The 27,003-nt window shown below is 36.7% G+C and overlaps 1 protein-coding gene and 1 pseudogene across 1 annotated transcript; one reads left to right on the top strand and one right to left on the bottom strand.

Annotated features, from left to right (window-relative positions):
- The first annotated feature begins 16,057 nt into the window (after nt 1–16,057).
- Nucleotides 16,058–19,825, top strand: LOC133815700 (synaptotagmin-1-like; annotated as a pseudogene).
- Nucleotides 19,826–23,224: 3,399 nt separating this feature from the next.
- LOC133815699 (uncharacterized mitochondrial protein AtMg00810-like) lies at nt 23,225–24,034 on the bottom strand. Its single transcript, XM_062248510.1, has one exon. The coding sequence runs from the start codon at nt 24,032–24,034 to the stop codon at nt 23,225–23,227; it is 810 nt and encodes a 269-aa protein (XP_062104494.1).
- Between the last annotated feature and the right edge of the window lie 2,969 nt (nt 24,035–27,003).

Raw genomic sequence — 27,003 nt, 5'->3', positions numbered from 1 at the left:
GTCAAACGCGAATATCATAAACAAAAGAAAAAATAGCTCTTAAACGAGCTATAAATTGTCTTGGCCCCAGGGGCATAAAAAACAGAGTATAAAAACTAGTACAAATTTTTTCTTGAAGGGACACAGCCCCAGGTAGAGACTTAGGAGGGAGGATTCTCCTTAGCCTTCTCGGATTCCTCTTTGGCTCTCTCTGCGTCCTCCCGAGCAGCCTCCTCCTCGTCGAGCCGAACTTGCCACGAGTTCTGCCTCGAAAGAGCCTAAGAAGCTGGTATCGAGATCGGCATTACTGGCCCAGATCCGATACATGGCCAGGTCGACCACCCGATCCTTCTTCTCCTTAAACTCTGCAAGGAGACGAGCCTTTTCTCCCTCCATAATCTCAAAGTGGTCGCCTTCTCCTCCTCAAGCTTGGCATTAATCTTCTCAAGCTCTGAGAGCCGGGCATTCACCTTCTCGAGCTCAGTTGTCTTGGCCTTTAGTTGTTCTGCTTCAGCCTCCATCTTTTGCTTTGTGGCCTTGAGCTCATCACTAAGCTTGAGTTGGAGATCTTTCGACTCCTGGGCATAAGACTTGCTCGAATGGACCTCATTATTCAACTTATAATTAAGCTGAGTAGAGACAGCAAGAGTCTGACACACAAAGAAATAAAATTAGAACATGAACTGAGTACAAGTAGAACTAATAACAAGATGAAGGAAGTTACTGCAGCAGTGAGCTCGATGCTCTTCTCATAAAACCTGTTGTAGTCTCGAGCATTATTCAAAAACTATCAATGAGGGGCGTCAAAGCCACCAAAGCTCTGGCCCACTTGAGACAGAATGTCCAAGCCAAGTGTAGCCCCATGGGGTCTAGTAGCATTGTCGATTACATACTCATCGACATGAGTAGAAATCGACAACATGCGTGTTGTGGAAGATGAGGGCATTTTCGGAGGTGGGTCGAGAGTTGAATGAACCATGATCAGAGAAGGTTAGAGTTCGACCATAGTGGACGCTTCGACCTGAGGAATTAGATCCACAGCTAGGCTCGTAATAGCTGGAGCTGGTGGAGGAGGTGTCTTCTCAGTCCTCTTGAGGACCTTGGCGGGTCGGTCAGACTTCCGTGAGCCCCTTGGGCGCTTACTCCTCCGGGCTCCCTCGCCACTAGTGAGCATAGTGTCGAGGTCAGAATCCATATCACCTGCACAGTTATACCACATTATGAGATATTCCAAGACAAAAAAGTTAGCATCATGCAGACATGCAAAGAATAAAAAGACAAGTAGAGAGAAACCTAACTGGAACTCTCCCCCGAGCTCGTGCTCGGCGACCACGTAATTCCTCCATCTTCAGAGGAGGCGGGGGGAGTACCTTCCCTATAAGTGGAAGTCAACCTCGAAAGGTCCCTATAGTCGTTTGTCCCGTATTGAACGACTATTCTGTTCCATACCTCGTTCAGACTATACATAGTGTCATACTTCCCGAGCCAACTATCGAACCTATGAACCCTCTCATCTACCCAAGACCATACATAAAAATGGTCTCTATCATCCTTACACAACACTAATCTGCCAGGCTTATGCTTAAGTAGTGAGGGAGACCACAAATCCGAGCTAAGGATGACCGTACCTCTATCACTCGAGCTCGAGCTCAAGGCTTCATCATTGGCCTCGTTCCCTGATTGCGGGCTCCTGCGACATCGAACTAGGGATGGCGACTTAGCATTTTGCCTCGGAGGAAGGCTTCCATTTGGGAGAGGCACAAACTCCCACTTGGTATATTTTTTGTTGGACTAGTCGAATGTGGACTGATCCTTCTCCAAGAGGCCGCAGGCTCAGAGCTTGTCTTCATGAAGGAGATAGGAGAGGGACCTCCTGCCATAAGGAAGTTGGAGCAAAGCCTCTTTGTGCTCTTTCATCTCCTTGGTGGGAGTGGGACGACGGTAGTTGGCTGGAAAATGAACATATTATGACTAAGCGCGAGCTTAAACAAAACTCAAGCACAAAAAGAAGAAGTTTGTTAGGTACTTACGAATTCGCCTGAACGAGTAGTGTCTGGAAGGAGCCAAGCCATCCGTCCAAAAGAAAGCCTTCTTGAAGTCTGGGGGATGGTTGGGTAGATCCTTAAAGATTTTCTTCTCTTTGGGATAGCTCGAGAGGTAGTAGACGTCGTCCCCTCCCCGAGCTCGGGAGGGATTGCTTTTCAAACAATAAAGATACAAAATCTCCTTTGGTGAAGGTCCTTCCCACTTTAGCTCACGGTAAAGCGAGCTCAGGGCGGACAAAACTCTGTACGAATTAGTGTTGAGATGGAAAAGGGTGAGCCCAACAAAGTCCAAGAAGTTCTTGAAAAAGGACTTTAAGGGTAATAAAGCACCTGCCCTCATATGTTCCTGGCTCCAGGCCGCGTACTTCAGCTTGTTGTCGGGGTTCCCATCTCCCGGGGCACGGCACCTTCGCTCATGGGATGACAGAGCTCGACACCTTAGCGACCTCGATAATCCAATGTTGTGAAGGGCCAAGATGTCGGAGATCTGCCCTAATGAAGAAATCGAGCTCCAGTAGTGCTCGGCCTCAAAGAACTCTCTCTTAGAGGTGGGAATGGAGGTTGGCTGCGAGGTAGAAGGGTGGTTTGATGGTTCTCCCATTAGTGAAAATTGAAGGTCCCTCGGCTTGAAGGCGATTGTCACTGTAAGAGTGGGATCGATGGGAATTGGTCTGGGCTTAGAGTCTGGATCCAGGTAAACGACGACCCTAAGTCTCTTCCTTTTTCCCTCCTCGACCTCATCGATTTGGCACTGAAAGTGATCTCGAGTATCTTCTTGCTCGCGCCTTAGTTGGTGCTCTCGAATCAAACGCTGGTTCCAGGTGAAAGGTGATTCCGGGCTCAGAGCCTTCGGCAAATAAGGAATTGCGAGCTTTGACCCCCACCGCTTTTTCGAGTTTTGCGGCATCTAGCAAGAGAAAAAAGGGTGAGGGCCAGACGAACAAGAAATTAAGAATGAAAATCAGGATGATCTAAGCTCGAATGATCGAGTCTACAAGGAAAACTCGGTCCAAAAGACGAGGCTAGTCTTGGAGCATATATTCCACCAAAAAATTGGAAGGTGGATTTATTTTTGAAGATCCTGATATTTCAGGGAAAAAAGTTGGCGGTTACTCAAAAAGTGATATTTTTGGGAAACGTGCAATTTATAAAACCCTAATTTTGTACCCAATATCTTGGTGTGCAAGATATGTCATTCGAAATTCAAAAACTCAGTAAAGGAACCATTTTTAGGCCTTCTACGCATGATCTGGGTTTGGAACCCGTGATATCAGAACTTAAGACTAATATTTACTAAAACACTCTAATGTGCAAAACTAGTGAAGGGATTAACAGTACAGCAATACAAACATGCATGAAAAATATACGGGCATACGAAGCTATGAACAGAGACTTACACAATGCAGTCAGCGAAAACAGAGAGATTGATGACCGAATAAGCGGTTGCAAAAACGATCTCACGGAGTCGAAGAGGCCAACGTTGCTCTGTCTTCTTGGCTTGGAGAACATGCAAGAACTGGGTAAAATTTTCTGGTTTTTTCTTTTTTTCTCTTTGTGAAAGCTTGAGCATGAAAGTAAAATGGGGAAGACGAGTGGAGACATATTTATAGACCCATGGGAATGTAAAAAGCTGAATTAATTTGGGCCATTGGCTAGATTTTGTATCAGGTCCGATGGCCAGGGACTTGTGAAATGATAGTACCATAAAGAGTCACAGGCGAATGAACGTGGGCAGGTTTCCAAGGTACTCAAGTACTTTGATTGGCCAATGCCCGGTTGACGCGTGTCCACACTCAAGTGTTTTTTATGGTACAGTTTCCAAGAGGACTAGTTCAAAAGTTTCCTTCTCATAGGATTCAAACTGATACTTTTGAGGGCACAAAATGTTACACCCGGATTTCGAGACCAGAGGTTATGACCTCGAAAACTGGGCTCGTCAAGTGTGAGCTCGAAATATATGAAACATTGTATGGTCCAGTTGTAAAATCTCAGAAGTCAAACAACGAACTCAAAGATGTGTAACCTCGGGATGCTTTCTGAGTTCAAAATGGCACGACATTGGGATACATCAGCTATTGATTGTCTTCGGATTAAGCAGTCCGAGCTTGTTAAGTGCAAGCTCAAGTGTGATAGCTTTGACAGTGTCTGTCTACTCCGAGCATGTCCTGAAGTAAGGTGGCAAGCTCGTAGCGGTACCATAAGTCTTGACAACCACAAGGCCGATTGCTGATCTCGAAGACCCGATGAGTCACCTGGGATAGCCCGTTACGTATGAACATATTTATTGTTGTATAATCCCAATATTTAAAGAATATCATTTAGTCTGTTATCCGATCCGATTCTTATGGGACGTTTCCATGTATATAGGAGATATTACATTTAATGTCATTATTTAAATTGATATACAGAATATCTTCCTGAAATATGTGGGAATGAACTCTGTAACCTCCCCTCTAAATAGACGATGAATGACCACTTGTAAAGGATCGATTTCTTTTGGCTTGAGAGAAAGCTCTGGATGATTCATCTCTGAAGAATTTCCAGATTTCTCTAAGTCTTAATAACATAGACTCGTGGACTAGGTAAAATTAACCGCTGAACCACGTAAAAACCCTCTTGTATTTTTTCATTATTCATTCGCTTCATAGTTTACGTTGTTTAATTGTTCTACGATTTAAGTTGACGAAAAACGGCGTCAACAAAAAAGTATCTAGATAACAGAAATTCTTAGTTTTAACAGTTTGTTTTGTTAACTTTAACGGAATATTTTAAATATTTAACGGAATATACATTTAAAACTAGCTTAAAATATATATATTTATCAATTATATTAATATAAATTAAAATATTATAAAATATTATTTTTATTATAATAATATTTAATATAAGACTACATATATAATAATTATATTAATATAAATTCAAATTCAAAGACTATAAAATATCATTATTATAATAATATATAATACAAGACTAGATATTTAATAATTGTATTATTATAAATTTAAATGTTATAAAATATTATTATGATAATAATATATAATCCTAATTGTTTACTAATTATATTAATATGAATTCAAATATTATAAAATATTATTTAATACAAATATTTAATACTTATATCTATATAAATTTAAATATTATAAAATATCATTATAATAATATATAATAAATAATCTTAATTTTTATTAAAATATTATCATTTATGTTTAAAAAGGTTATCATATTCTATATACTTAAAAATAATCATAAATAGTGTTTTAGTTTAATTTTTTATTTAATATATGTCTATGTCGTTCTTGTATATATAATATTGTTTATTTATTTGAAATTTATACAAATTTAATAAATATAATTAATAAATTCTATAAATAAAATTAAGCAAACATGCATTACACGTTGCTTGTATCTAGTATATATATATATATTAATTTATATATATATATATATAAAAGAGTCCCAAGAAGGTGATGTGACAGTTTAAAATATCTCCAAACCAATCCATCTATTTTTTATTTTTTTCTCATTTTTTATTCAACTTTTTTCTAATTTATGGTCATTAATTAAATATTGTATGATAATTTATATTTTTTGGTCCAAAAAACTAACTACATAGACACATTTATTTTAGGAATTTTTGGACTCTGATATGTGCAATTATAAGTAATATAAACTTAAGCACATATAAGAACTAATTATTGTTTTTAATATGCATATGTATCTACAAACCGTGTGAAATAAAATATCTAATGAATCTTTTGCAAGCATTTTATCACGGATGAAGATTCAAACTCCCTATCTATATGAGGGAGCTTCAAAATTAGAGGAACAACTTGATTTTGCACTATAACACGTATTATTGTAAATATTGTTTTTAATGTGGAGTCCACAAAGTAAAAAATCATGGGATACCCACTATGTAACATTTACATGTAATATACCAATTTTTGTGCATTTCATTTATCAATTTACACAATATTTGAATTAAAAATAATTAAATAAATTAGTTGTAAATTAGAGTAATGAGTTAAAAGAGTTGATAATCAAACAAAAGCTATTAGAAATCAAAGATTAATGATTTAGCTCTGAGAATTGAGCAGTACATATATATATATATTATAAAATGATAAATATATATAATAAAACAACCGCGCAACACTATTTACTAGTTATTAAATATTATAGGGATATTTGTGCCAAAAATGGTTAAGTTGTGTTAAAAATTGCACTTAAATACTAAAAAAAATTGGTACAGTAAAAATACCTCCTGTCACTGTTATGGTGAAATCATTAGTACCTTATCATTAAATGCTTACCTTGCAGACACATGTCATACTTTTATTCGTTCAACTCATAAAATAATCTAATAATTATTTTAAATATAATTTTTTTTAAAATAAAAAGTAATATAAATTATATTTCTTATTTAAAAATTAATTCAACATCTATTTTTTTGATTAAGAAAGACTGTATTAAATCAAGACTGTAGAGGAACACATTTACAGAATGGAGGAGGGATTTCTAGGGATTTTTTCCATCCAAAAAAACTCATCGTCTAGCCTAAGGGCATGCTTTGCCAATTCATGGGCCTCAACATTAAAGTTGCGACTAGCATGAGAGAGATACACCCCCCAAAAGTTAGACAATAAAACTTTTATTATATATAAAATAAAACACTTAATTCATTATTGTAAACAGTAGTGCTTTGTAGAGTCCAAGAACTTTACTTAGCTAAGTTAGATAGTAGTATAATAGTAATAATAGTTGTTGACTGTGTTTTTAGCCAACGACGTGAGAACGTCAAATACAACAAACCTTCAAGAGAATTTAAATAGCACAGACAGTTTAATCAAGAAAAGTAAATAACACAAGAGATTTTATAGTGGTTCAGCCCCGATTGTCGGTAATAGCCTAATCCACTTAGAGTTGTGATTTATAGATCTGTACTCAAGATCAGATGGACTGAGCCAACTGAGTTTCTTCAGTACAGATTGCAAAAATACAAGAATTCTTTCAAATGCCAGCATTTTCTCTCTCTAGAATACTCAGACCCAAATTTCTCTCTCTAGAATACTCAGACCCAAATTTTCTCTCTCTAGAAAGAAGAAGCCGAAGAAGCCCTCTCTAATCCCATAAGCCCTCTATTTATAGGCTTAGGGTCATACATCTGATATCCCCTAGAATCGGGATATTTTATTATATTTATTACATTTAAATTACAAAAACATTCAAAATGTAACCGAACCCCCCATTTGTGGGAAGAATGAGAGATTCCCGCGTATCTTGTTGAAGCTGTTTCTGGGAATCTTGACTTAGTCCTCCTCTAGCTAATTGATCCACCTCACCTCCACTCTGGTCGATCATACACATGCTGGTCGGACATACACTTGCTGGTAGGACATACACTTGCTGGTAGGACTTGTGCATGGTGGACATGCACTTCTCTCCTCTAACATCCTTGGGGTCTCCTAGGACCACTCTCTTGGGTTCTCCTTGGACCAAAGTCCCTTGGGCTCTCCTCGGACCACATCCTTGGGGTCTCCTAGGACCACTCTCTTAGGGTCTCTTAGGACCACTCTCTTGAGTTCTCCTCGGACCAAAGTCCCTTGGGCTCTCCTCAGACCACATCCTTGGGGTCTCCTAGGATGCACTCTCCTTAGCTCTCCTAGGATGCACTCTCCTTAGCCTCCTAGGATGCACTCTCCTTTAGCTCTCCTAGGATGCATTCTCCTTAGCCTCCTAGGATGCATTCTCCTTAGCCTCCTAGGATGCACTCTCCTTAGCTCTCATAGGATGCATTCTCCTTAGCCTCCTAGGATGCACTCTCCTTAGCTTTCCCCGGACCAAGGTGCACTTGGCTTGGTTATGACATCTTTCAAGCAGTCCAAATTCTTCGTCAGTCTACCGGGTCCCTTTAACACAACTCTGAGGAGTCAATGTATTTATTGACTATTAACGTGTCTTTTACTGACCATGCACTGCCACTTGTCACATTTATTGCCACATCATTGATCTCCAATTTTTGGGTATAACACCTAAGATTAGTCAGTGCGCAGAATTTACACTGACTTGCCAATCTACAATATGATCTACTTACATATCGTAGTGTTATGTTCTTTCCAGAACATTAGTAAAGTAGATAAGATCGAATGTATTTGTTACATCGGACTGAATCAATATTGATAGTTGATAGGATAAGTAAACATATCGTTATTATCTATTCTAGTCATAAACCCACTTACAGCCAATCACCTTGGCGTGTTCAGGCCAGGGAACAAGAGTCCATGCGCCTTGTGATTGGAGAGCATGAAATTCAATGGCCATGGCAGCTCGCCACTCATGATGTTTATTTGCTTCACTGAAATTTGAAGGCACAATAGGGGTACCTGCTGCAATGCTATAGAATAAACGGGGTTTAAAAATACCAGATTTAGCTCTAGTTATCATGGAATGGTCATTATGTGGGATGTTGGTGTTCTCATGTTGGTTACGTAAATCAACCACAGGAGGGACAATAGGAGGTGAGGAGGAGATACTGGGAGAAGGGGAAGAAGAATGAGAGGTGGAAGAAGACATGATAGGGTCAGCTGAAGTATTGGGAGAAGAAGAAGGAATAACTGTTTGGGAAGGCGACAGAGGTGGTTGGGAAGAATGAGGAACAGGAGGAGAGGATACAGGAGGAACAAATAGAAGAGAATTAATAACAGTGTGAAAGGGAACAGAGGCAGGTAAGGATTGAGGGGAAGCTGCCTAAAAGGGAAAAACATCTTCATTAAAAACAACATGCCGAGTGACATACAATCAACCCGTGGAAGGATTCAAGCATAAAAAATCTTTGTGATGAGTGTTATACCCCAAAAAAATGCAGAAAGTAGAACAAAATTCTAATTTGTGGGAGTTATAGGGCCTCAAAAAAGGAAAACACTCACAGCCAAAGGTTTTGAAATGAGAGTATGAGAGATGCTTGTAGTACAGAACAAAGTAGGGGTTGTTCATATGCAGAACCCGAGTAGGCATCCTGTTTATAAGGTAGACGACAGTTGTAAAAGCATAAGGCCAAAAGTGTAGAGGCATAGAAGAATGGGCAAGCAATGTTAAACCGGTTTCCACAACATGGCGATGTTTGCGTTCCACCCGACCATTTTGCTTAGGGGTGTGAGGACAAGATAATTCATGAAGAATACCAAGAGAAGAGAAAAAAGTGGAAAGGGAGCGGAATTCACCACCCCAATCCGAATGAACTCGTCTAATGGTGGTTGTGAATGAAGTTTTAACCATTGCTTGAAAAGTTAAATAAGCTTGATGTGTTTCATCCTTAGTTATGAGCAAATAAAGCCAAGTAAAACGGGAAAAATCATCAATGAACAAAATAAAATAACGAACACTAGTGATAGCACAAATAGGAGATGGTCCCCATAAGTCAGTATGTATTAATTCAAAAGGCGTTGAAGTCCAAGTTATAGAATTTGAAAATGACAATCTATGAGATTTAGCCTGATTACAAGAAGAACAAAAAATTAAACCAGAGGTCTTAGGGTGAGCTAAGTTGTGACTGCTTAAAACAAAATTAATGATTGCATGAGAAGGGTGGCCTAGTCGAGCATGCTAGAGATGTGAAGGCGATTTTGAGGCCAAAAATAAAGCGGGAGAAAGAGACAGTCGAGAGGAGGAGGAAGATGGGGAGGTGACTCGATAAATGCCTTGATCAAGATGACCTGTTAGAAGGACCTGGCGACTGACCTGATGCTTGACATAAAAACAAGAGGGATGGAATTCAATAAACGCATTGTTATCTTGGCATAATTTAGAAACACTTAACAATTTTTTTGAGAGAGATGGAGAATGGTAAACGTGAGATAGATGAAGGACAGAGTTATAAGCAAGTAAATTTGCATAACCAACATGAGAAATTGAAGTGGTCTTACCATTTCCCACAATTATCTAATTATTACCAGTATAAGGTTGAGCCAATTTCAGTAAATTCAAATCCGGTGTGAAATGATGGGAAGCTCCTGAATCCATGTACCAAGAAGGGTCACACATAGTGGTGGGAGTAGCAGAAGGAGGTGGAGAAGGTGTTTGTTGAGTAAACATGGTATTAAAAGGTCGGGGAGTAGGCGGTGGTGGTTGATATTGGAGATTGGTCCGGTGGTAACAAATGTTACCAGTGTGACCTTGCTTGAAACAGATTTGATAGTGTGGTTTAGGTCGATTTGGGGATGAGGAATAGGTGGGTGAATTGTGTTGGGGCTAGGGGTTAAATGGATGGGGAGAAGAAGGGGTGTGGTGGGGTGGTCGGTTAGGAAATTTAGAAGGAGAAAAGGAAGATGGAGAGGGGTTTGATGGTCTGGGAAATTTTGGTTTGGAAGAAGCATTTGGATTGAGATTAGCCATGTTTGCTTGAAGGGAGCTCAATGTGTCAGCAGCAGTTTGACGCTCTAAGAGAGCATCATAGGTAAGAAGTTGACTGTAAACCTCCTCAATCGATGGTTTGGGATGCCGTGTTTGAATTGAAGTCACGAAAGAGTTATATTCGCGTCCCAATTTGCCCAGAAAATAGACTAACTGATCAGTATGAGAAAGGGGTTCATCGATGAAGGCAGGAGAGTTGCTGAGAGATCTGAACTTCTAAATATAAGCTAATGCAGTAAGACCCTCCTTCTTGATGTTTTGAAGCTTGGTATGAAACTCTGTAAGCTAAGAGAAAGAAGCAGCCTCATAGATCTGCTCAAGACCTTGCCAGATTTCAAACGTCGTAGCATAGCCCACAATTTGACCTAGCATAGATTCAGTAAGGGAATAATAGATCCAACTCATAACCAATCTATTGTACCTGCGCCAAGAGTAGAAATCTAGATTTGGTTGAGTAGAAGAATCATTGAGAAACTGAGATGGGCATGGCTGAGATCCGTCAATGTATGCTTCAAGGCCATTGGCAATAATGATATTGAGCATCTGGGTCTTCCATATCAAGTAGTTATGCTCATCAAGCTTGACGGTGAGAGTTTGATGTACCAACGACAACGTAGGAAACGTAGAACCAGATGTAGCAGACGGAAGTGACGTCAAGGGGTTGGACAAAGGTCCAATGATCGGAGGAGAAATTGAAGAGGGAATGATCTGTGGAGCACTTGGTACAGGGATGTCAGTATCGCTGATGTCGGACGCCATGGGAGCTGTTTATTGCTTTGATACCATGACATAAATTGTTGATGTGAAGGAATTGTAAATATTGTATTGATATCCCTTGAATAAATGTGATACGAGACTCTGTCTATATAGCAGCGTCAAAGGGGAAAATACACAGAGCAAGTACATGTGTAGTACAAAAGAAGGGTGTGTCACCTGATTAATTAACACATAATTAAAAACAATAAAAGAACAGCCTAATTATATGTTAACATTTTGTGACAATACAAGAGCGATAGCCAACTCGAAAGAACCTCGTAGTCACAAGAGGAGTAAGCATATAGAAAGGAAGTATCACATTATTTGGGAATATGTGGGCAGGGGAGATGTGAAGGTTATGAAGATTGCATCTAAAGACAATCTTGCAGATCCGTTTACAAAGACACTACCAAAAGCTATATTTGATAAGAATATCAAGAAAATGGGATTAGTAGAATTAATGCATTAGTTTCAATTAGTGCAAGTGAGAGTTGCTAGGGTTTTATGCCCTAATTAAAACCCAATTTCTTTGTAATCTCACTTATTATCAAAAAAGAATATAATTAATTTTTTGACTTGGTCAATCACTTTGCTCACATGTTTTATTTTCATGATTATTTATTTAATATAAAATTCTATTAAATCCCAAGAATATAGCTAATCGTATTTATAGTGACATAATCACATTAGAATATAAATATGATTATATGTTCAACTATAAGTTAGTCCTAAGATTAGTCAGTGCGCAGAATTTACACTGACTTGCCAATCTACAATATGATCTACTTACATATCGTAGTGTTATGTTCTTTCCAGAACATTAGTAAAGTAGATAAGATCAGATGTATTTGTTACATTGGACTTGATCAATATTGATAGTTGATAGGATAAGTAAACATATCGTTATTATCTATTCTAGTCATATCATATAGTTGACCATAGGTCAATTCAATCTCAATTCTGAGTGGTTAGTATTCTAACTGGTTGTATTATTTGAGTTCTTTGACTTGTTTGTTACCAGCTTACCCTACGAACTAGCCCATACTTACATCTTGGGAACTCGGTAGTATAATTGAGTGGGAGTGTTAATCTAATGGTTTCCTTTTAGTTTGATTCAAGGTGCGAAATGTTAGAGATTTCATTTCAGTAATTAATATTAGTTTATTGATATATTATTTACAAGGAACTAAGTGTTTTAAGGATAAAATACAATGAGGGGTAAAGCGGTATTTAAGTCTCGTCTCATTGTAGACCGTCTATAGAGGAATGAATGACAATTATGGTTGTAAAAATGGATAATTAATAATGTATCTATATTGCTTATACAGCGTTCTATGAATTCAAGAGTGCAATTTCGAGTCTTTAGTGGAGTCACGAGGAATTAATAAGTTAGTAAATTTATTTGTTAGATTTATGATAACTTATTGGAGCTTGATTTCATAGGCCCATGGTCCCCACTGTACCTTGGATAAAATCATCTAGATAATCTCAATTAATTGATTTAATTATCAATTGGAATTATCAAAGTTGACCAGGTGTAATGACCCACTAATCTAGACTATTTGGACCATTAACGAAACTATACATAAAACTTACATTTTTGCGGAAATACCATAATTTTGCTGAGTAACTTGTTAAAAATAAGAGTTTCTTACAAAATAGAATACTAAGAAGGATATGGGATCCTATTGTCTTTAAAAACAAAAACATGATTTAAATGAAAAGAATTACATAAGAAATGCGGAAAATACATATAAAACCATAAAAAGGTAAAATGAGACTATATACTCGAATCGAATAACGCTCGGCCCCTTGACTCCATTCACCATCGATACACATCCTCTAAGCGTCACGAATCTTACCGCCTCTAAAGCTATTTTCCTGCACATAAAACAAAAAGGAATAAGCCTAATGCCCAGCAAGGAAAATCTAACACATAGTCATACACATAAATTTCATAATAAATGTAAAGACATATCATAACACTTAATACATACACTTATTATAATGGCCATTATTACTTGGGGTCCCATAGACTAAACAAGCTTATGCCCATGAGATTAGTGGGGTCCTACTAGCTAAGTAGGCATATGCCCATAATCTTTTTGGGGTCTTGTTAGTCAAATAGGGCATAAGCCCAAGCCTACAAACATACACATTCATAACATATTCATAACATATCATATTTCATAACATAACACATAAGCAATACACATATAGATTCTATCCTATTTTCCTTACCAAAGTTACCGGGATATGATGGACTGAGTTGGGACTTTTGGAACACTCCTAAAACCATATGAGAAAGAGTGAGTCTTATGAAGAAGAAGAAATGAAAATGAATAGGAAGACTAAACCATTGAGAAATATGCTTACCACAACTTATGTGCTTAAGAATTTGGATTCCCTAACCAAAATAAGAATGAGGTTAGGGGACTGAGTAGAAGGCTTTGAGAAAGAAAACAACATGAAGCAAATGAAATAGAGTTTCGGGTTTACGTCAAAGACTTGCAAGACCAATCTATCCACAACCGAAATACTAAAGAACCTTACTTCCCAAAGTGTTTGATATGCTAAAGATGATTAAGCTTATGACTTTCCCACCCAAGTGTTTAACTCTCACACTCTCCTAGCACTTGCAGCTTCTGAACTTAGAGTAAAAGGTGAATAATGGCTGGGTACTAGGTCTTATTTATAGAGTTTGGGAATGAAAGTATCTTGATTTTACTTGAATAAAAATAATGGCTTTTTAGGTGAAAATAATTTGAATAATTGTTCAGCAGAGGCTGAAGACTCGTTCAAAAGATGCTGGACTTATGAAGGAGTTTGAATGGCTGAAAGGAAAAGAATTCAAAAACGTTTGAACATATGCTGGAGGAGGCGATATATCACCTGGACCATTGTTCCCGAGGCGACCGTGCATCGATTCGTGTTTTCCGTATCTACGTGCTGCGATATATCGCCCCCTATAGCTGCGATATATCGGCACACGCTGAATATTTAAACATGAAATTATACATTTTTAGCTAAGTTTGAATGGAGTAAACAGCCTTGACTAAGCCCTCAACGTATTCAAAGCTGCTGACTGACCCTATAACATTCAAACTTTACTCCTTATTAAATTTAATCCTCAAAAATACTTAATCCTTAATCACCATTCATAACATGTGCTTAAAATCCTATTGGTTGATATCTAAACCTTATAGTACAATAAATATAATCCTTAATATCAGTCATATTAATCAACCTTAGGTTAAAATTAATATTCTTAAACTATAGGTTAAACTTAGAAAATCTACAAGTACTACTATGAGTGTCCAAATAATTCCCGGTCTGAACCAAAAATCCACAGTTACAAAGATAATACTAAACATACTATAATACTACTAAACAATTAGCTAAGTAAAGTTCTTGGACTCTACACCAGGTCAATTTTAGATAGTTTCACAGAGTTATGTTATTTAGAGAAGAAAAGAGAAATTATGGCAGATTTAATAATTAAGTTAAACTAGTATCTAAATTAATAAATAAGTTTAAATCAAGGTTCAAATTATAAATAATTAATTTGATAAAGGATTTGAATAATTATTTAATTAATTAAATCAATAGAAAATAATACAAGCCTTGATTTTAAGTCCAACGAGCTTATAATTAAATGAGAAATTTCATTGGCCTAAAGCCCATGATAATTTCGACCAATGGCTGATTATTGGCTATTATTTTATTGATTTTTTAATTAAATAGGTGACCTAATTGAGTCTATAAAGGAATGCTAAGAGAGAGTTGATTTCATAAGTTCAGATTTCTGAAACACAAGTTTCTGATAGGTTTTAGATTCTCTCTAACATAAGTCTTTTTCTAAATCTCATTGTTCTTTTCTCTTCTTCTCTCTGTATCTATCTCATTTGTTGATAATTGCCCACACTAGTCTAGGTGATTCTAAGGATACTTTCAAAGGCTGTGAAGATAATTGAAGATCAGTTTAGTTTCTTGGTAATACTCTGCGACAGAAAGGATACAAGTGTTAGAGAAACTGAAGGAATGACTCATTCATTCCGATGCGTATAATGTAAGTATTCTTATCATTATTTCTCTTTGAATTCAATTTTAGAAACATGTTCTAGGTTTTCTCATATTAACTTGTTTAATATTAGATCTACATGAAAATAAATAAAGATCCTGTGTAAGTTCCCCAACATTAATTACATAATATCCCATGATAAAAGGGATTTAATACATGGTAATAACGAATCCCTATGAAGTAGATATTTCCTAACATCCTTTATGTGTGGGAAAACACGCATTTAGCTCGATCGTTGTGCTAATGCGCTTTCGAGACTAGCCACGCTTCGAGAACAACATTCCAGTTGTAGCCTCCTCCTCATCCACTAATTCAGTCAACCTCATTCCTCAGAGAAGGTTGATGTCTTCGAGCCTGCCACTGAGGCTCGAACGCTGCGACTCTCCTCGAGCGCGAGTAACAAATTTGGAATTGTGTGTCAAATTATACAAGTGTACTGCTAACACTTATTATTTTCAAGCTTACTCTTTTCAAATTTTCATTTGTTATGATTTGAAAATTATTGACATATATTAATTTCTTATTTCTGTAACAACACTTAATGAAGCCTCAGTTGGTATGCTTCGGAAAAAAGAAGAAGAGTCTTATGCGATCAAAAACTTTGATTTCTTGCTCTCAAATATTTGTTTACTTTTCCTTGTTTTGTATTTTCGTTTTTCAGCGGGTGATACTGCTTTTGAAAACAAAGCACCTTTCTTTCTCCATTTTTTTCTTTCTTTCTTTCTTTCTCAATTCATGTGAGGTAGTTATGTAGCCATATTGTAACACCTGCACTGGCAGATTCATGTTGTTCTATGACAGGGCATCCAAGGAAGATCAACAGTTGTTGTTTTGCACTGCGACTGCAAAGGTTCATTAATTTTCTGAATAAACAAAGAGCCATTTTATTCCTTTTAGATCATAAATTGCTTAACATATGTCTTATGTGTGTTTTCAGTCTATTTATCAAAGGATAGTGAAGCCCCAAACTGTTATCAAGTCAAATGAAATGTTCTTTCCCGGTAGAATGGCTTTTATTTTTAACACGGTAAATTATAATGGTTGTTTTCATTGACTTTTATATTTCTACTACCACCCAAACATGTTCAAAGTTCTGCAGTGGGAATTAATTTGGCCATAGGCCTGCCCCAGATAATTTAATCTTCCTGTAAGATTTTTAGTGCTCTGATGCTTTTTCTTTTTCCATTTGTACCAGGAAAATGGGTATTCTCATGACATTCCGACTACGGTGCATAGGAGTAAAGCTGATTGTCCACAGCTTGAGGTTTAAAGTTGTTGAACCCTTGTGCAATCTTATTTTCGGTAATGTACATCTTATTCAAAACTTCATGTAATTATCATTGGGTAGGAAATGGTTACTGTTAGTGTAGATGGTTCTGTGCTTGATCGAATTTCTAAAATCATGTCATATTTACATCTTGGATCTTATGGGAAGGTTCTTAAAAAGAAAAAAAAGGAAAGAGATGTAAAAGGTAATAATTGCAAGCAACTTGTAGCTTGAACTTTGTGGATATTGCCAAGCATGTCATTATTAGTTTATTTCATTTCATAAATAGTATTGAGATTTTCTTTGTTTGAGGTAAAATATAATCTATAAGATCACCAAAATTTCTAAGCGCTATTATAATTTATCCTGGAAGCTCTATAAATATATATTATCCCAATAGTCAGATTTGGTATAACTTAAAACAGTCTTTCCAGGGAAAAAAGGTACAATTATATATGGATGAGGAATTATTTGTCAATTTATATCATCTTGATGCTAAATTGAAGTTATTAAGCATGTATATCTGTTTTGATTTAATATATATATATAAATATATAAAAAAAATTCACATTATATACTTGATATATGCAATGGTGGAAATCCAAAATACATGTCCTCAATGAAGTGACCAGAATATCTAATCCATTCTAGAAAGCGTCTTCAATTTTCATGACATAATCCTTTTGTCATTGCTTTGATGTTTGTTTATTGAAGAATTTTTTTTGTAAATTTTAATTACAAGAAAGATATATGCTCTGGCTCATGAATATGATACATGGTGACCTCCATAGTCTCTTGTTTATGTGCATTTATTTATCGAAGTTTTAATAAGAACATATTAATAGACGAAGTTAACACTTGTGGTTTCAAACTAAAAGTTATTAAAAAATATAAGATTTCCTCCTTATCTGAGTAATGATGCTTCCTTGGGCAAGTATTTCTTCTTGAGCATTATTTTCTTCCGAATTTTAAAAATTTTGCTTTTTTGTGAATTTGCCTCCACTCTATGCTTTGCTGTATGTGGTATACTTACACACACAAGAAACAATAAATAGTTACCCAATCCCAATATTTGTTAAATTACATGCTGAGGTTTGAACTACTGACCTCTTAAATGACACACACCTAACCACTTGAGCTACAGTCAAGTGGTGCCTAATGTGATCAACTTTGGAGCCTGTTTTTGAGCCCTGCATGTTTATTATATATCTTCTTGTTGTTTCTGGTGATTTTTGATAGACATAACTATGTATTTTCTGCATTTTCCATTGTTTTAATTTCATGTTGATGATTGTGGCACTGCTCATTCTTGGTCTCCCTATACCAGGAATGAAAGTGTATGTAACTGATGAAAAGGAGTTGATAATGGAACCAGCATTAAGATGGGCTGGAAATCCTAACATTATGGTTGCAGTTAAAGCGTTTGGTTTGAGAGCCACAGTTCAGGTATTTTTTTGATAGTTGGTAAAGTGAAAAAAAATATCATATTTACTATGATCAAGCAAATGTCGCTTTGGATTCAACATTTTAGAATACTAAATTATTGATTCTTCTCAATGTTTCAGGTTATTGATCTGCAAGTATTTGTTCATCCACGTATTACCCTGAAGCCTTTGGTTCCAGAATTTCCTTGTGTTTGCAAAAATACTTGTTTCCCTTATGGAGAAGGTATGGATCTACATATCTTACTAATGGCATATAGGTGATCATTGGACAGAAGGGCATTTTTTTTTACTTTGTAGAGTAAAAAGAATTGTGTTGTCTCTGATGATACATTAGACTAAATTTTGGGACTCAATTGAATTCTTGAAGTATAAAAATCTTCTTGGTAAATTTTCATATAAGTATTGTGATTCATATGGCCTCTTTCTATTATGAGTCTAGTTATTTCTCACTACAACTAATCATTCGAGGAGAGGTTGGATATACAGAATCAGTTTTTAGTTCTATAATTTGATGGCACTCTTATTTATTTGTTTATTTATTTATATTATGTGGCACTCTTTTAGGTCTTGTCTTAAAAAAATCTTTATTTCCTTCTTTCATTATTGTCTCTAATGTTTTTTGCAGCCACATGTTGACTTTGGATTAAAAGTACTTGGTGCAGATGCTATGTCCATTCCTGGCCTATATGGGTTTGTCCAGGTAGAGTACTCATTTAAGTTTCGTTGATTGAGGCTTAGTTGAATAAACACATAAATACATGCATCCATCTTATAGACAAACATAATTTTCTGAGAGTACATATTAATCCTAATATAGTAACTAAATGAATATTGCTTGCAGTTTTTACTTATCTTTTTTTTATTTTTTTTATTCAGAGATGTTTCATTATGTTCCTCGATACTATTTCTTTTATTATTATTTTCTGCCTCAGGAAATGATTAAAGATCAAGTTGCAAACATGTATTTATGGCCCAAATCTCTAGAAGTACAAATTATGGATCCAACAAAGTAAGATTTGTTCCCCCAGATTATATCATAAAAATTCCATACCATAGGCCTATTGCTATAATTTGATGGTGTTGTTTAATTTTGGCAGACGAGGAGACCTGTTGGAATTCTGAATGTAAAAGTGGCGAGGGCCTTGAAACTTTATTGGAAAGATTTTATGGGTGGAGCAGATCCTTATGTTAAACTTAAGTTAACTGAGGACATGCTTCCTTCAAATAAAACAACGGTGAAGCATAAAAATTTGAATCCCGAATGGAACGAGGAATTTAACATGGTTATCAAAGACCCCCAAACTCAAGCATTAGAGATAATGGTTTATGACTGGGAGCAGGTAAACTATTTGTGAGATTTTTCTTGTTTGTATTGTTTGGATATGCGAATGCCAACATGGCCAGCATGACAAGTTTTGTATACATTGTCCTGGAAAATAACTCTCTTTTCCATTATAGGGTGGAATGTCTAATTAGATGTATAATACCATAGCCCGTGTAACAGATGGAATCTATGAAGGTAGACATATGTGCTTGCTTTTCTGTAAAGTTCTTCTTCCCCTACATTGTTATCTATGCTCGCAAATGGAGGATGTAATAAAATTTGAATTGTTGGACCATTGTAGGCATTGCTATTGGAGGTGATGTGTTTCAGGCTCCACTCTTTCTGATCATGTTCTGCGGTTTAACAATATTCCACAGGTACTTTATTGATATCATTTTCTCCTTCAAAGTGCATGCTTGCGCACTCCTTTCAGTTTATGTGCTTATAGAAGGATCTGTGTCCGGTGCCAACTTGTATTTAGATATGTTGCATGATCAATTAATGAATGCCCTATAAAATATTAGACTTCTATTTCTGTGGGAAAATCCATCATTTAAATTGTTTAAAATAATAATTACTGTACTAATAATGATAAAATTATGTGCTTTTAAACCCTGTCAATCCTGCTGTTTACTTAAATCTACGTACATATATATGATTGTCTAGTTTTATTAGCTATCTTAGAGGGAGTGATCAACAATTATGCATCACTTGTAATATATATATCACAAGCTAAGATTTCTGGTGACACCTTATTTATGATTTTTCCTTTTCCCTCTTCAGCACCCCAAAGCCTTATCGTCCCTCTGACTTGAAATTGATGTTTCTCCTCGCCACTCCATAGATAGCTCACTGAAGTTATTTTCCTGAGACACACAATCATGCACTCACACCTCTCAACTTCTCCTCATCAGTCCTCGAACAGTTTAGGCTTCAGATCTTTGGATGGTAATGTTAGGATACTTATACATAATCTTTATTTATTTTCATGTATATCTAATATCAAACAAATTAATACGAAATAGCCTAAAACATGTTTCTAAAATTGAATTCAAAGAGAAACAATGGATAGAATACTTACAGTATACACAGTGGAATTAAAGAGTCCTTCCTTCAGTTTCTCTAACTCTTGTATCCTCTCTGTCCCAGAGTATTATCAAGAAACTGAACCGATCTTCTATTTTCTTAACAGTCTTCCAATGTATCCTTAGAATCACCTAGACTAGTGTGGGCACTTCTCAACACATGAGATAGATACAGAAAGAAGAAGAGAAAATAACAAAGAGGCATAGAAAAGGACTTGTGTTTAGAGAGAATCTAAAACTATCGGAAAATCTGACTTGTGACTTCTCAAAACTTGAGTTTTGACTTCTCTCTAAGCACTCCTTTTATAGACTCAATTAGGCAATTTAATTTAATTAAAAAATCAATAAAATAATAGTCATTTTAAAGCCCTAGATCAAAATTATCATGGGCTTTAGGCTCGTGAAATTTCGCATTTGATCATAAGCCCATTGGACTTAAAATCAAGGGCTGTATTATTTTCTATTGATTTAACTAATTAAATAATTATTTAAATCCTTTATCAAATTAATTATTATTAATTTGAACCTTGATTTAAACTTATTTATTAATTTAGATATCAATTTATCTTAATTAATAAATCTGCCATAATTTCTCTTTTCTTCTAAAAAATACATAATTCTCTGAAACTATCAGAAATTGACCTGGTCAACTTTGATGGTTCCAATTGATAATTAAATCACTTAATTGAGACTATCTAGATGATTTTATCTAAGGTACAATGGGGACCATGGGCCTATAAAATCAAGCTCCAATAAGTTATCATAAATCTAACAAATAAATTTACTAACTTATTAATTCCTTGTGACTCCACTATAGACTCGAAATTGCACTCTTGAATTCATAGAATGCTCTATAACAAATATAGATACACTATTAATTATCCATTGTTACAACCATAATTTTCACTCAATCCTCTATAGACGGTCTACAATGAGATAGGACTAAAATACCGTTTTACCCCTCATTTTATCCTTAAAACACTTAGTTCCTTGCAAATGATATTTCAGTAAACTAATTTAATTACTAAAATGAGATCTCTATTATTTAACACCTTGAACCAAACTAAAAGGAAACCATCATTTCACTTCTTCATCAGAAGCTATAGATGTTCATATCTATGATTAACACTCCCACTCAATTATACTATCGAGTTCCCAAGATATAAGTATGGGCTAGTCCGTAGGGTAAGCTGGTAACGAACAAGTCAAAGAACTCAAATAATACAATCAGTTAGAATACTAACCACTCAGAGTTGAGATTGAATTGACCTATGGTCAACTATATGATATGACTAGAATAGATAACAATGGTATATTTACTTATCTTATCAACTGTCAATATCGGTCCAGTCTGATGTAACAAATACATCCGATCTTATTTACTTTGCTAATGTTCTAGAAAGAACATTACACTATAATGTGTAAGTAGATCATATCGTAGATTGGCAAGTCGGTGTAAATCCTGTGCACTGACTAATCTTAGGACTAACTTATTTTGAACATATAATCATATTTATTTCCACTGTGATTACGTCACTATAAATAAGATTAGCTATATGCTCGGGATTTAATAGAAGTTTATATTAAACAAATAATCATGAAAATAAAACATGTGAGCAAAGTGATTGACCACGTCAAAAAATGATTTCTATTATTTTATTGATAATAAAATGAGATTACAAAGAATTTGGGTTTTAATTAGGGCATAAAACCCCAACAGGTAAGTCTTCTACGCTTAGAGTTTCAGTTTATATATACATAAATCGTTAGTTCAATTTTCTAAAGAATCTTTATTAATATGGCTCTAAGAGAAAGAAATAAAACTAGTAGCGCCAGTAGCACTGTTTCACTATTTGGCTTGTTTAGTTGGTGCCTGCGTCCATGGTCACTTGAATTAATATTATGCACCATTTAATTAAAGTTCTAAGGTCACTTGAGTATAGGTAGTTGTAGTAATGTGTGTAATATAATTATTATTCAAACTTAATTATTGTAAATTTGGTTATGCGTCATGATTATTGACTATTTTAGATGAATGATATGATATTTCATGACCTCATTAGTTTTTCTTTTATGTTTTATTTACCAGATTCAACAAGTGAAGTGCAAAAGAAAATCTGATTTGGAAGGCTTTGGTGTGCTGGCATTTGGAAGATCATGAATTCCTACCTTTACTTTTGAATATGCAACTGTTTAAGACTATTTTGTTGACTATTGTGAGAATGTTTTGTTTATATTAATTAGGCAGTGTTGAATATCTTAAGACTTTTGGATTATTTTTAGATAATCTTGAATGTATTTTGACACAATTATTTGGTTATGTGTTATGAACTATATAATTGGTACTTAAAAATATATTTGTACAATGTTAAGGGTGTCTTAAGTATATTAAATGAAGCAGGTTTGAATTAAAGTAATAAAAAATAATTATAATGTACAGGTTTATATAATAATAATTCAAGTTTATCCAAATATTAAAATAATACAAAAATGTGTTATTGTATCTTTTACAATAACATTGGTTTATAAGCATAAAATTATGTTATGCAAATTATTAGAGATTAATCAGTGATTATTCTCATTGCTCAAGATGGTTAATATACATGCTTTGCAAGCTTAGTTTAAGGCTCGAAACTAGGAAAGTCAATAACTGATTACATCACAATCTATGTTATCCTAAAATAGAAGATTACGATTACAAAAATATTTACAAAAATATTGTTGTCTAACACACCCCCGCAGTCGAAGCGGGAGGTAAGCGAACACTTAGACTGTCCCGAAAGTCATCAAATAAAATGCACGGAAGACATTTGGTGAAAATATCTGCAATCTAGTATCGATACGGGACATGTAGGATACGTACTTCGCCACACGCAACTTTTTCACGGACGAAGTGAATATCCATTTCTATATGTTTGGTGCGCTGGTGTTGTACTGGATTACTGGATAAATATATTGCACTAACATTATCACAATAGACGAGTGTAGCTTTTCGGATAGGACAATGAAGCTCAAGAAGTAAGTTTCTGATCCAGCAGGTCTCTGAAACAACATTAGCGACACCCCTGTACTCGGCCTCAGCACTAGACTTAGAAAAAGTTGGTTGGCGTTTTGAGGACCATGAAATGAGGTTATCACCAAGAAATACACAATAACTCGAAGTAGATCGGTGAGTGTCAGGACACCCTCCCCAGTCGGCATCTGTATAAGAGACCAACTTGCCAATGGGAGACTTATAGAGATGTAGGCCGAACATAAGAGTACCCTGAATGTAGCGCAAGATGCGCTTAAGGGCATGCATGTGGGCATTTCGAGGATCATGCATATGAAGAGAGACTTGTTGCACTGCATAAGAGATATCAGGGCGAGTGAACGTGAGATACTGTAATGCACCTGCAAGTTGTCTATACTTTGTGGGATCATCATAAGGAGCATCTGTAGTGGCACTAAGTTTGGACTTAGTGTCAACCGGTGTAGGGCATGTGCTACAATTGGACATGCTTGCCCATTGAAGTATCTCCTCGGCATACCGTTTTTGGGAAAGGAAGAGGCCATTCTCATGTCTGGTGACACCAATCCCCAAAAAATAACTTAACGGGCCAAGATCCTTCATAGCAAACTCTGAGGCCAAAAGAGCCATGATAGACCTGCAAAGATTTTCTGAGGAGGCTGTGAGAATAATATCATCAACATAGAGTAGAATCTATGCAAGATCAGAACCCTTCCAATAAATGAACAGGGAATGATCAGAACTACTGTGAGAAAATCCAATGGAGGAGACATAGTCTGCAAAACGCTGGTACCAGGCTCGTGGAGCCTGTTTCAAGCCATAGAGAGATTTCTGTAACAAGCAAACATGATCAGGATATTTGGGATTTTTGAATCTCAATGGTTGATGCATATACACGGTCTCATGGAGATGACCACGTAAAAAGGCATTCTCGACATCAAGCTGATGAATGGGCCAAGAATATGATAAGGCAATGCTCAAGACAGTTCGAATAGTAGCAGGCTTAACCACTGGACTGAAGGTTTCATCACAATCCACACCTTTCTTTTGAGACCTGCCATCACCTACAAGGCGGGCTTTATGCCGCTCAAATTCACCATTAGACTTTCTTTTATGACGAAAAATCCACATAGACTGAATGGCATTCACATTGGGAGGTCTAGGTACTGATTTCCATGTCCCATTTTTAATTAGAGCATTATATTCATCTAACATTGCATGTTTCCAATTTAAGTCATGTAAATCACTAACCGAATTTTTTGGGATGGGTGAGACGGTGGTAGTGGTTGTGGTGCTTAAATTGGTAGAGTATTTGCGGTTGGGTTTGAAAATTCCATTGAGACTACGGGTCGTCATATGATGAGACACGGGTTTAGTAGAGCTAGGTCCATTTGGAGGTGAATTTTGGGGCTCAATTTGTGGACTGGGGCCCGATTCGGTGAGTGGGTGAAGCTGGCAGGAGGAGGAACGCTGATTTTTTGGGCTGTGGGGAAGTTTGGGCCTGGGAGAGAGGGTGGCTCGTAATGGTATTGGGGCTACTGGGTCGTGTAGAGGACTGAGGCACAGCTAGGGAAGGAGAGGGGCCAACTGGCCCAATTTGAGGAAGGAGAGGGGCGAGCTGGGCAGGGGTCTCTGATTGGGCTTGTTGGGCCGAGGGAGACGTGACAGCAGGTGGAGGAGTTGGGGAATGATATGTTGGTGGATCAAAATGTGTCTGTGAGTTGGTGTTCTGCATTTGATAAAGAAAATGGGGAGGTAAGCCATTAGCAAGAAATTCATATTCATGAGTGGTGGGGGTATGAATTTTGGAGAAAGGAAACTCATTTTCAATGAAACGCACATGACGACAAATGAATATTTTTCCACTAGACATATCATAACACTTATATCCACGATGATTAGGAGGGTAGCCTAAGAATGCACAAGGAGTGGATCGTTCTTGCAATTTGTTTATGGTGGAGGAAGGAAAGAGGGGAAAACAAAGGCAACCAAAGACTCTCAAATGAGAATAGGTAGGATCCTTTTGATAAAGAACTTGAGTAGGGGAAAGGTTTCCTAGGACTTTGGTTGGGAGAATATTGAGAAGGTAGGTGGCCATGGCAAGGGCATGATGCCAAAACGATCTCGGGATAGAAGCATGAGCAAGAATGGTGCGCATGATATTATTAATGGATTGAATGTGTCTTTCGGCTTTGCCATTTTGAGGAGATGTGTAAGGGCAAGAGAGACAGAGTTGGATGCCATTATCGACACAGAATTGTTTAAATGGGCCATTTACAAATTCCGTGCCATTATCACATTGGAAGTTCTTGATGGGTCGTTCAAATTGTGTGTTTAGTGAGAGCATGGAAAGCTTTAAAATATGGAAAGACCTGCGACTTTGTAGCAATGGGGTAAGTCCACAAGAATTTACTAAAACCATCAAGAAACAAAACATAATAACGATGCCCAAGAGAACTTGCAATGGGGGAAGTCCACAAATCACTATGAATTATTTCAAAAGGCAAAACAGTAAAAGACAAAGAGTCACAAAAAGGAAACTTGGTAAGTTTGCCAAGAGGACAAGAGAAACAAGAGTGTTTACGAGCCTTATTACAAGCAATAAACTGATTATTACTAAGATGATGCAAAATATTATCACCCGGATGCCCTAGGCGACTATGCCACAACTGGGTTGACAAAGCAGTGAGAGATGAAGGAGATTGAGTAGAAATGGCTCGATTTGTGGAGAAGATAGGATAAAGATCACCAGTGCTGTCACATTTCATGATTTTGGTCCCCGTCTGTAGATCATTCACAGAAAATCCAAATGGATCAAACTCAACGGAAACAGAATTATCAGTGGTAAATTTTCGAACTGAAATAAGATTTTTGATGAGTTTAGGAGCATGTAACATGTTGTTCAAGGTTAATGGAGGGTGGGGGGATGGTAGCGTAGTGTTCCCATGACCTACAATTGGAATCAAATTTCCATTGCCAACAACAATGTGATGATTAATATTGCTTGAATTAAAATAGGAAGAAAATATACCTTGATTCGTCGTCATATGAGATGTCGCACCTGTGTCCATGTAGTAGTTTCCATCCGGTTGAGAGAGAGTCATAGTGTGCATGGCTGCCTCGATGTCCGTCGGGGTGTAGCCTACGGTGGAGGGGGCATAAAAAGCTGCATATGCCTGCTGTGGTCTTGGGCCAAGCACTCCAAGAGCCCGTTGAGCAGAATTGGGTCTAGGCTACCCATAACTTGATGGGTAAGGACAAGGAGGAACTGTCCGAGGGGCGCCCCAAGGCTACTGCAACGCTGCCCATGGGCTGAGGCCAGGAGGCGACTGCCATCACTGCTAGGGGTTGTAGCTATCGTTGCCTGTGCCGGAAGAGGAGCCACCACCGCCAGAGCCGCCATTTTTATTGCGAGAGCGGTTGTTTTGACCATTACCGCCTCTATTATTCTTCCTCCTATTTTTGTCTTTGTTGTTGTTTTGACCATGAGAGTTATTGTGGCCATCGATGGGAGGATTATAATGTGACCCATTTGTAGTGGTGACAAGGGCAGCAGCACCACCACTTTCTTTAGCGGCAGAGGTTTTGATGGTACGTTC

The sequence above is a fragment of the Humulus lupulus genome, chromosome 2 (assembly GCF_963169125.1).
Source record: "Humulus lupulus chromosome 2, drHumLupu1.1, whole genome shotgun sequence".
NCBI classification, from domain to species: domain Eukaryota; kingdom Viridiplantae; phylum Streptophyta; class Magnoliopsida; order Rosales; family Cannabaceae; genus Humulus; species Humulus lupulus.
The sequence above is the reverse complement of the archived record's forward strand: the minus strand, read 5'-3'. Positions and strand labels throughout refer to the sequence as shown.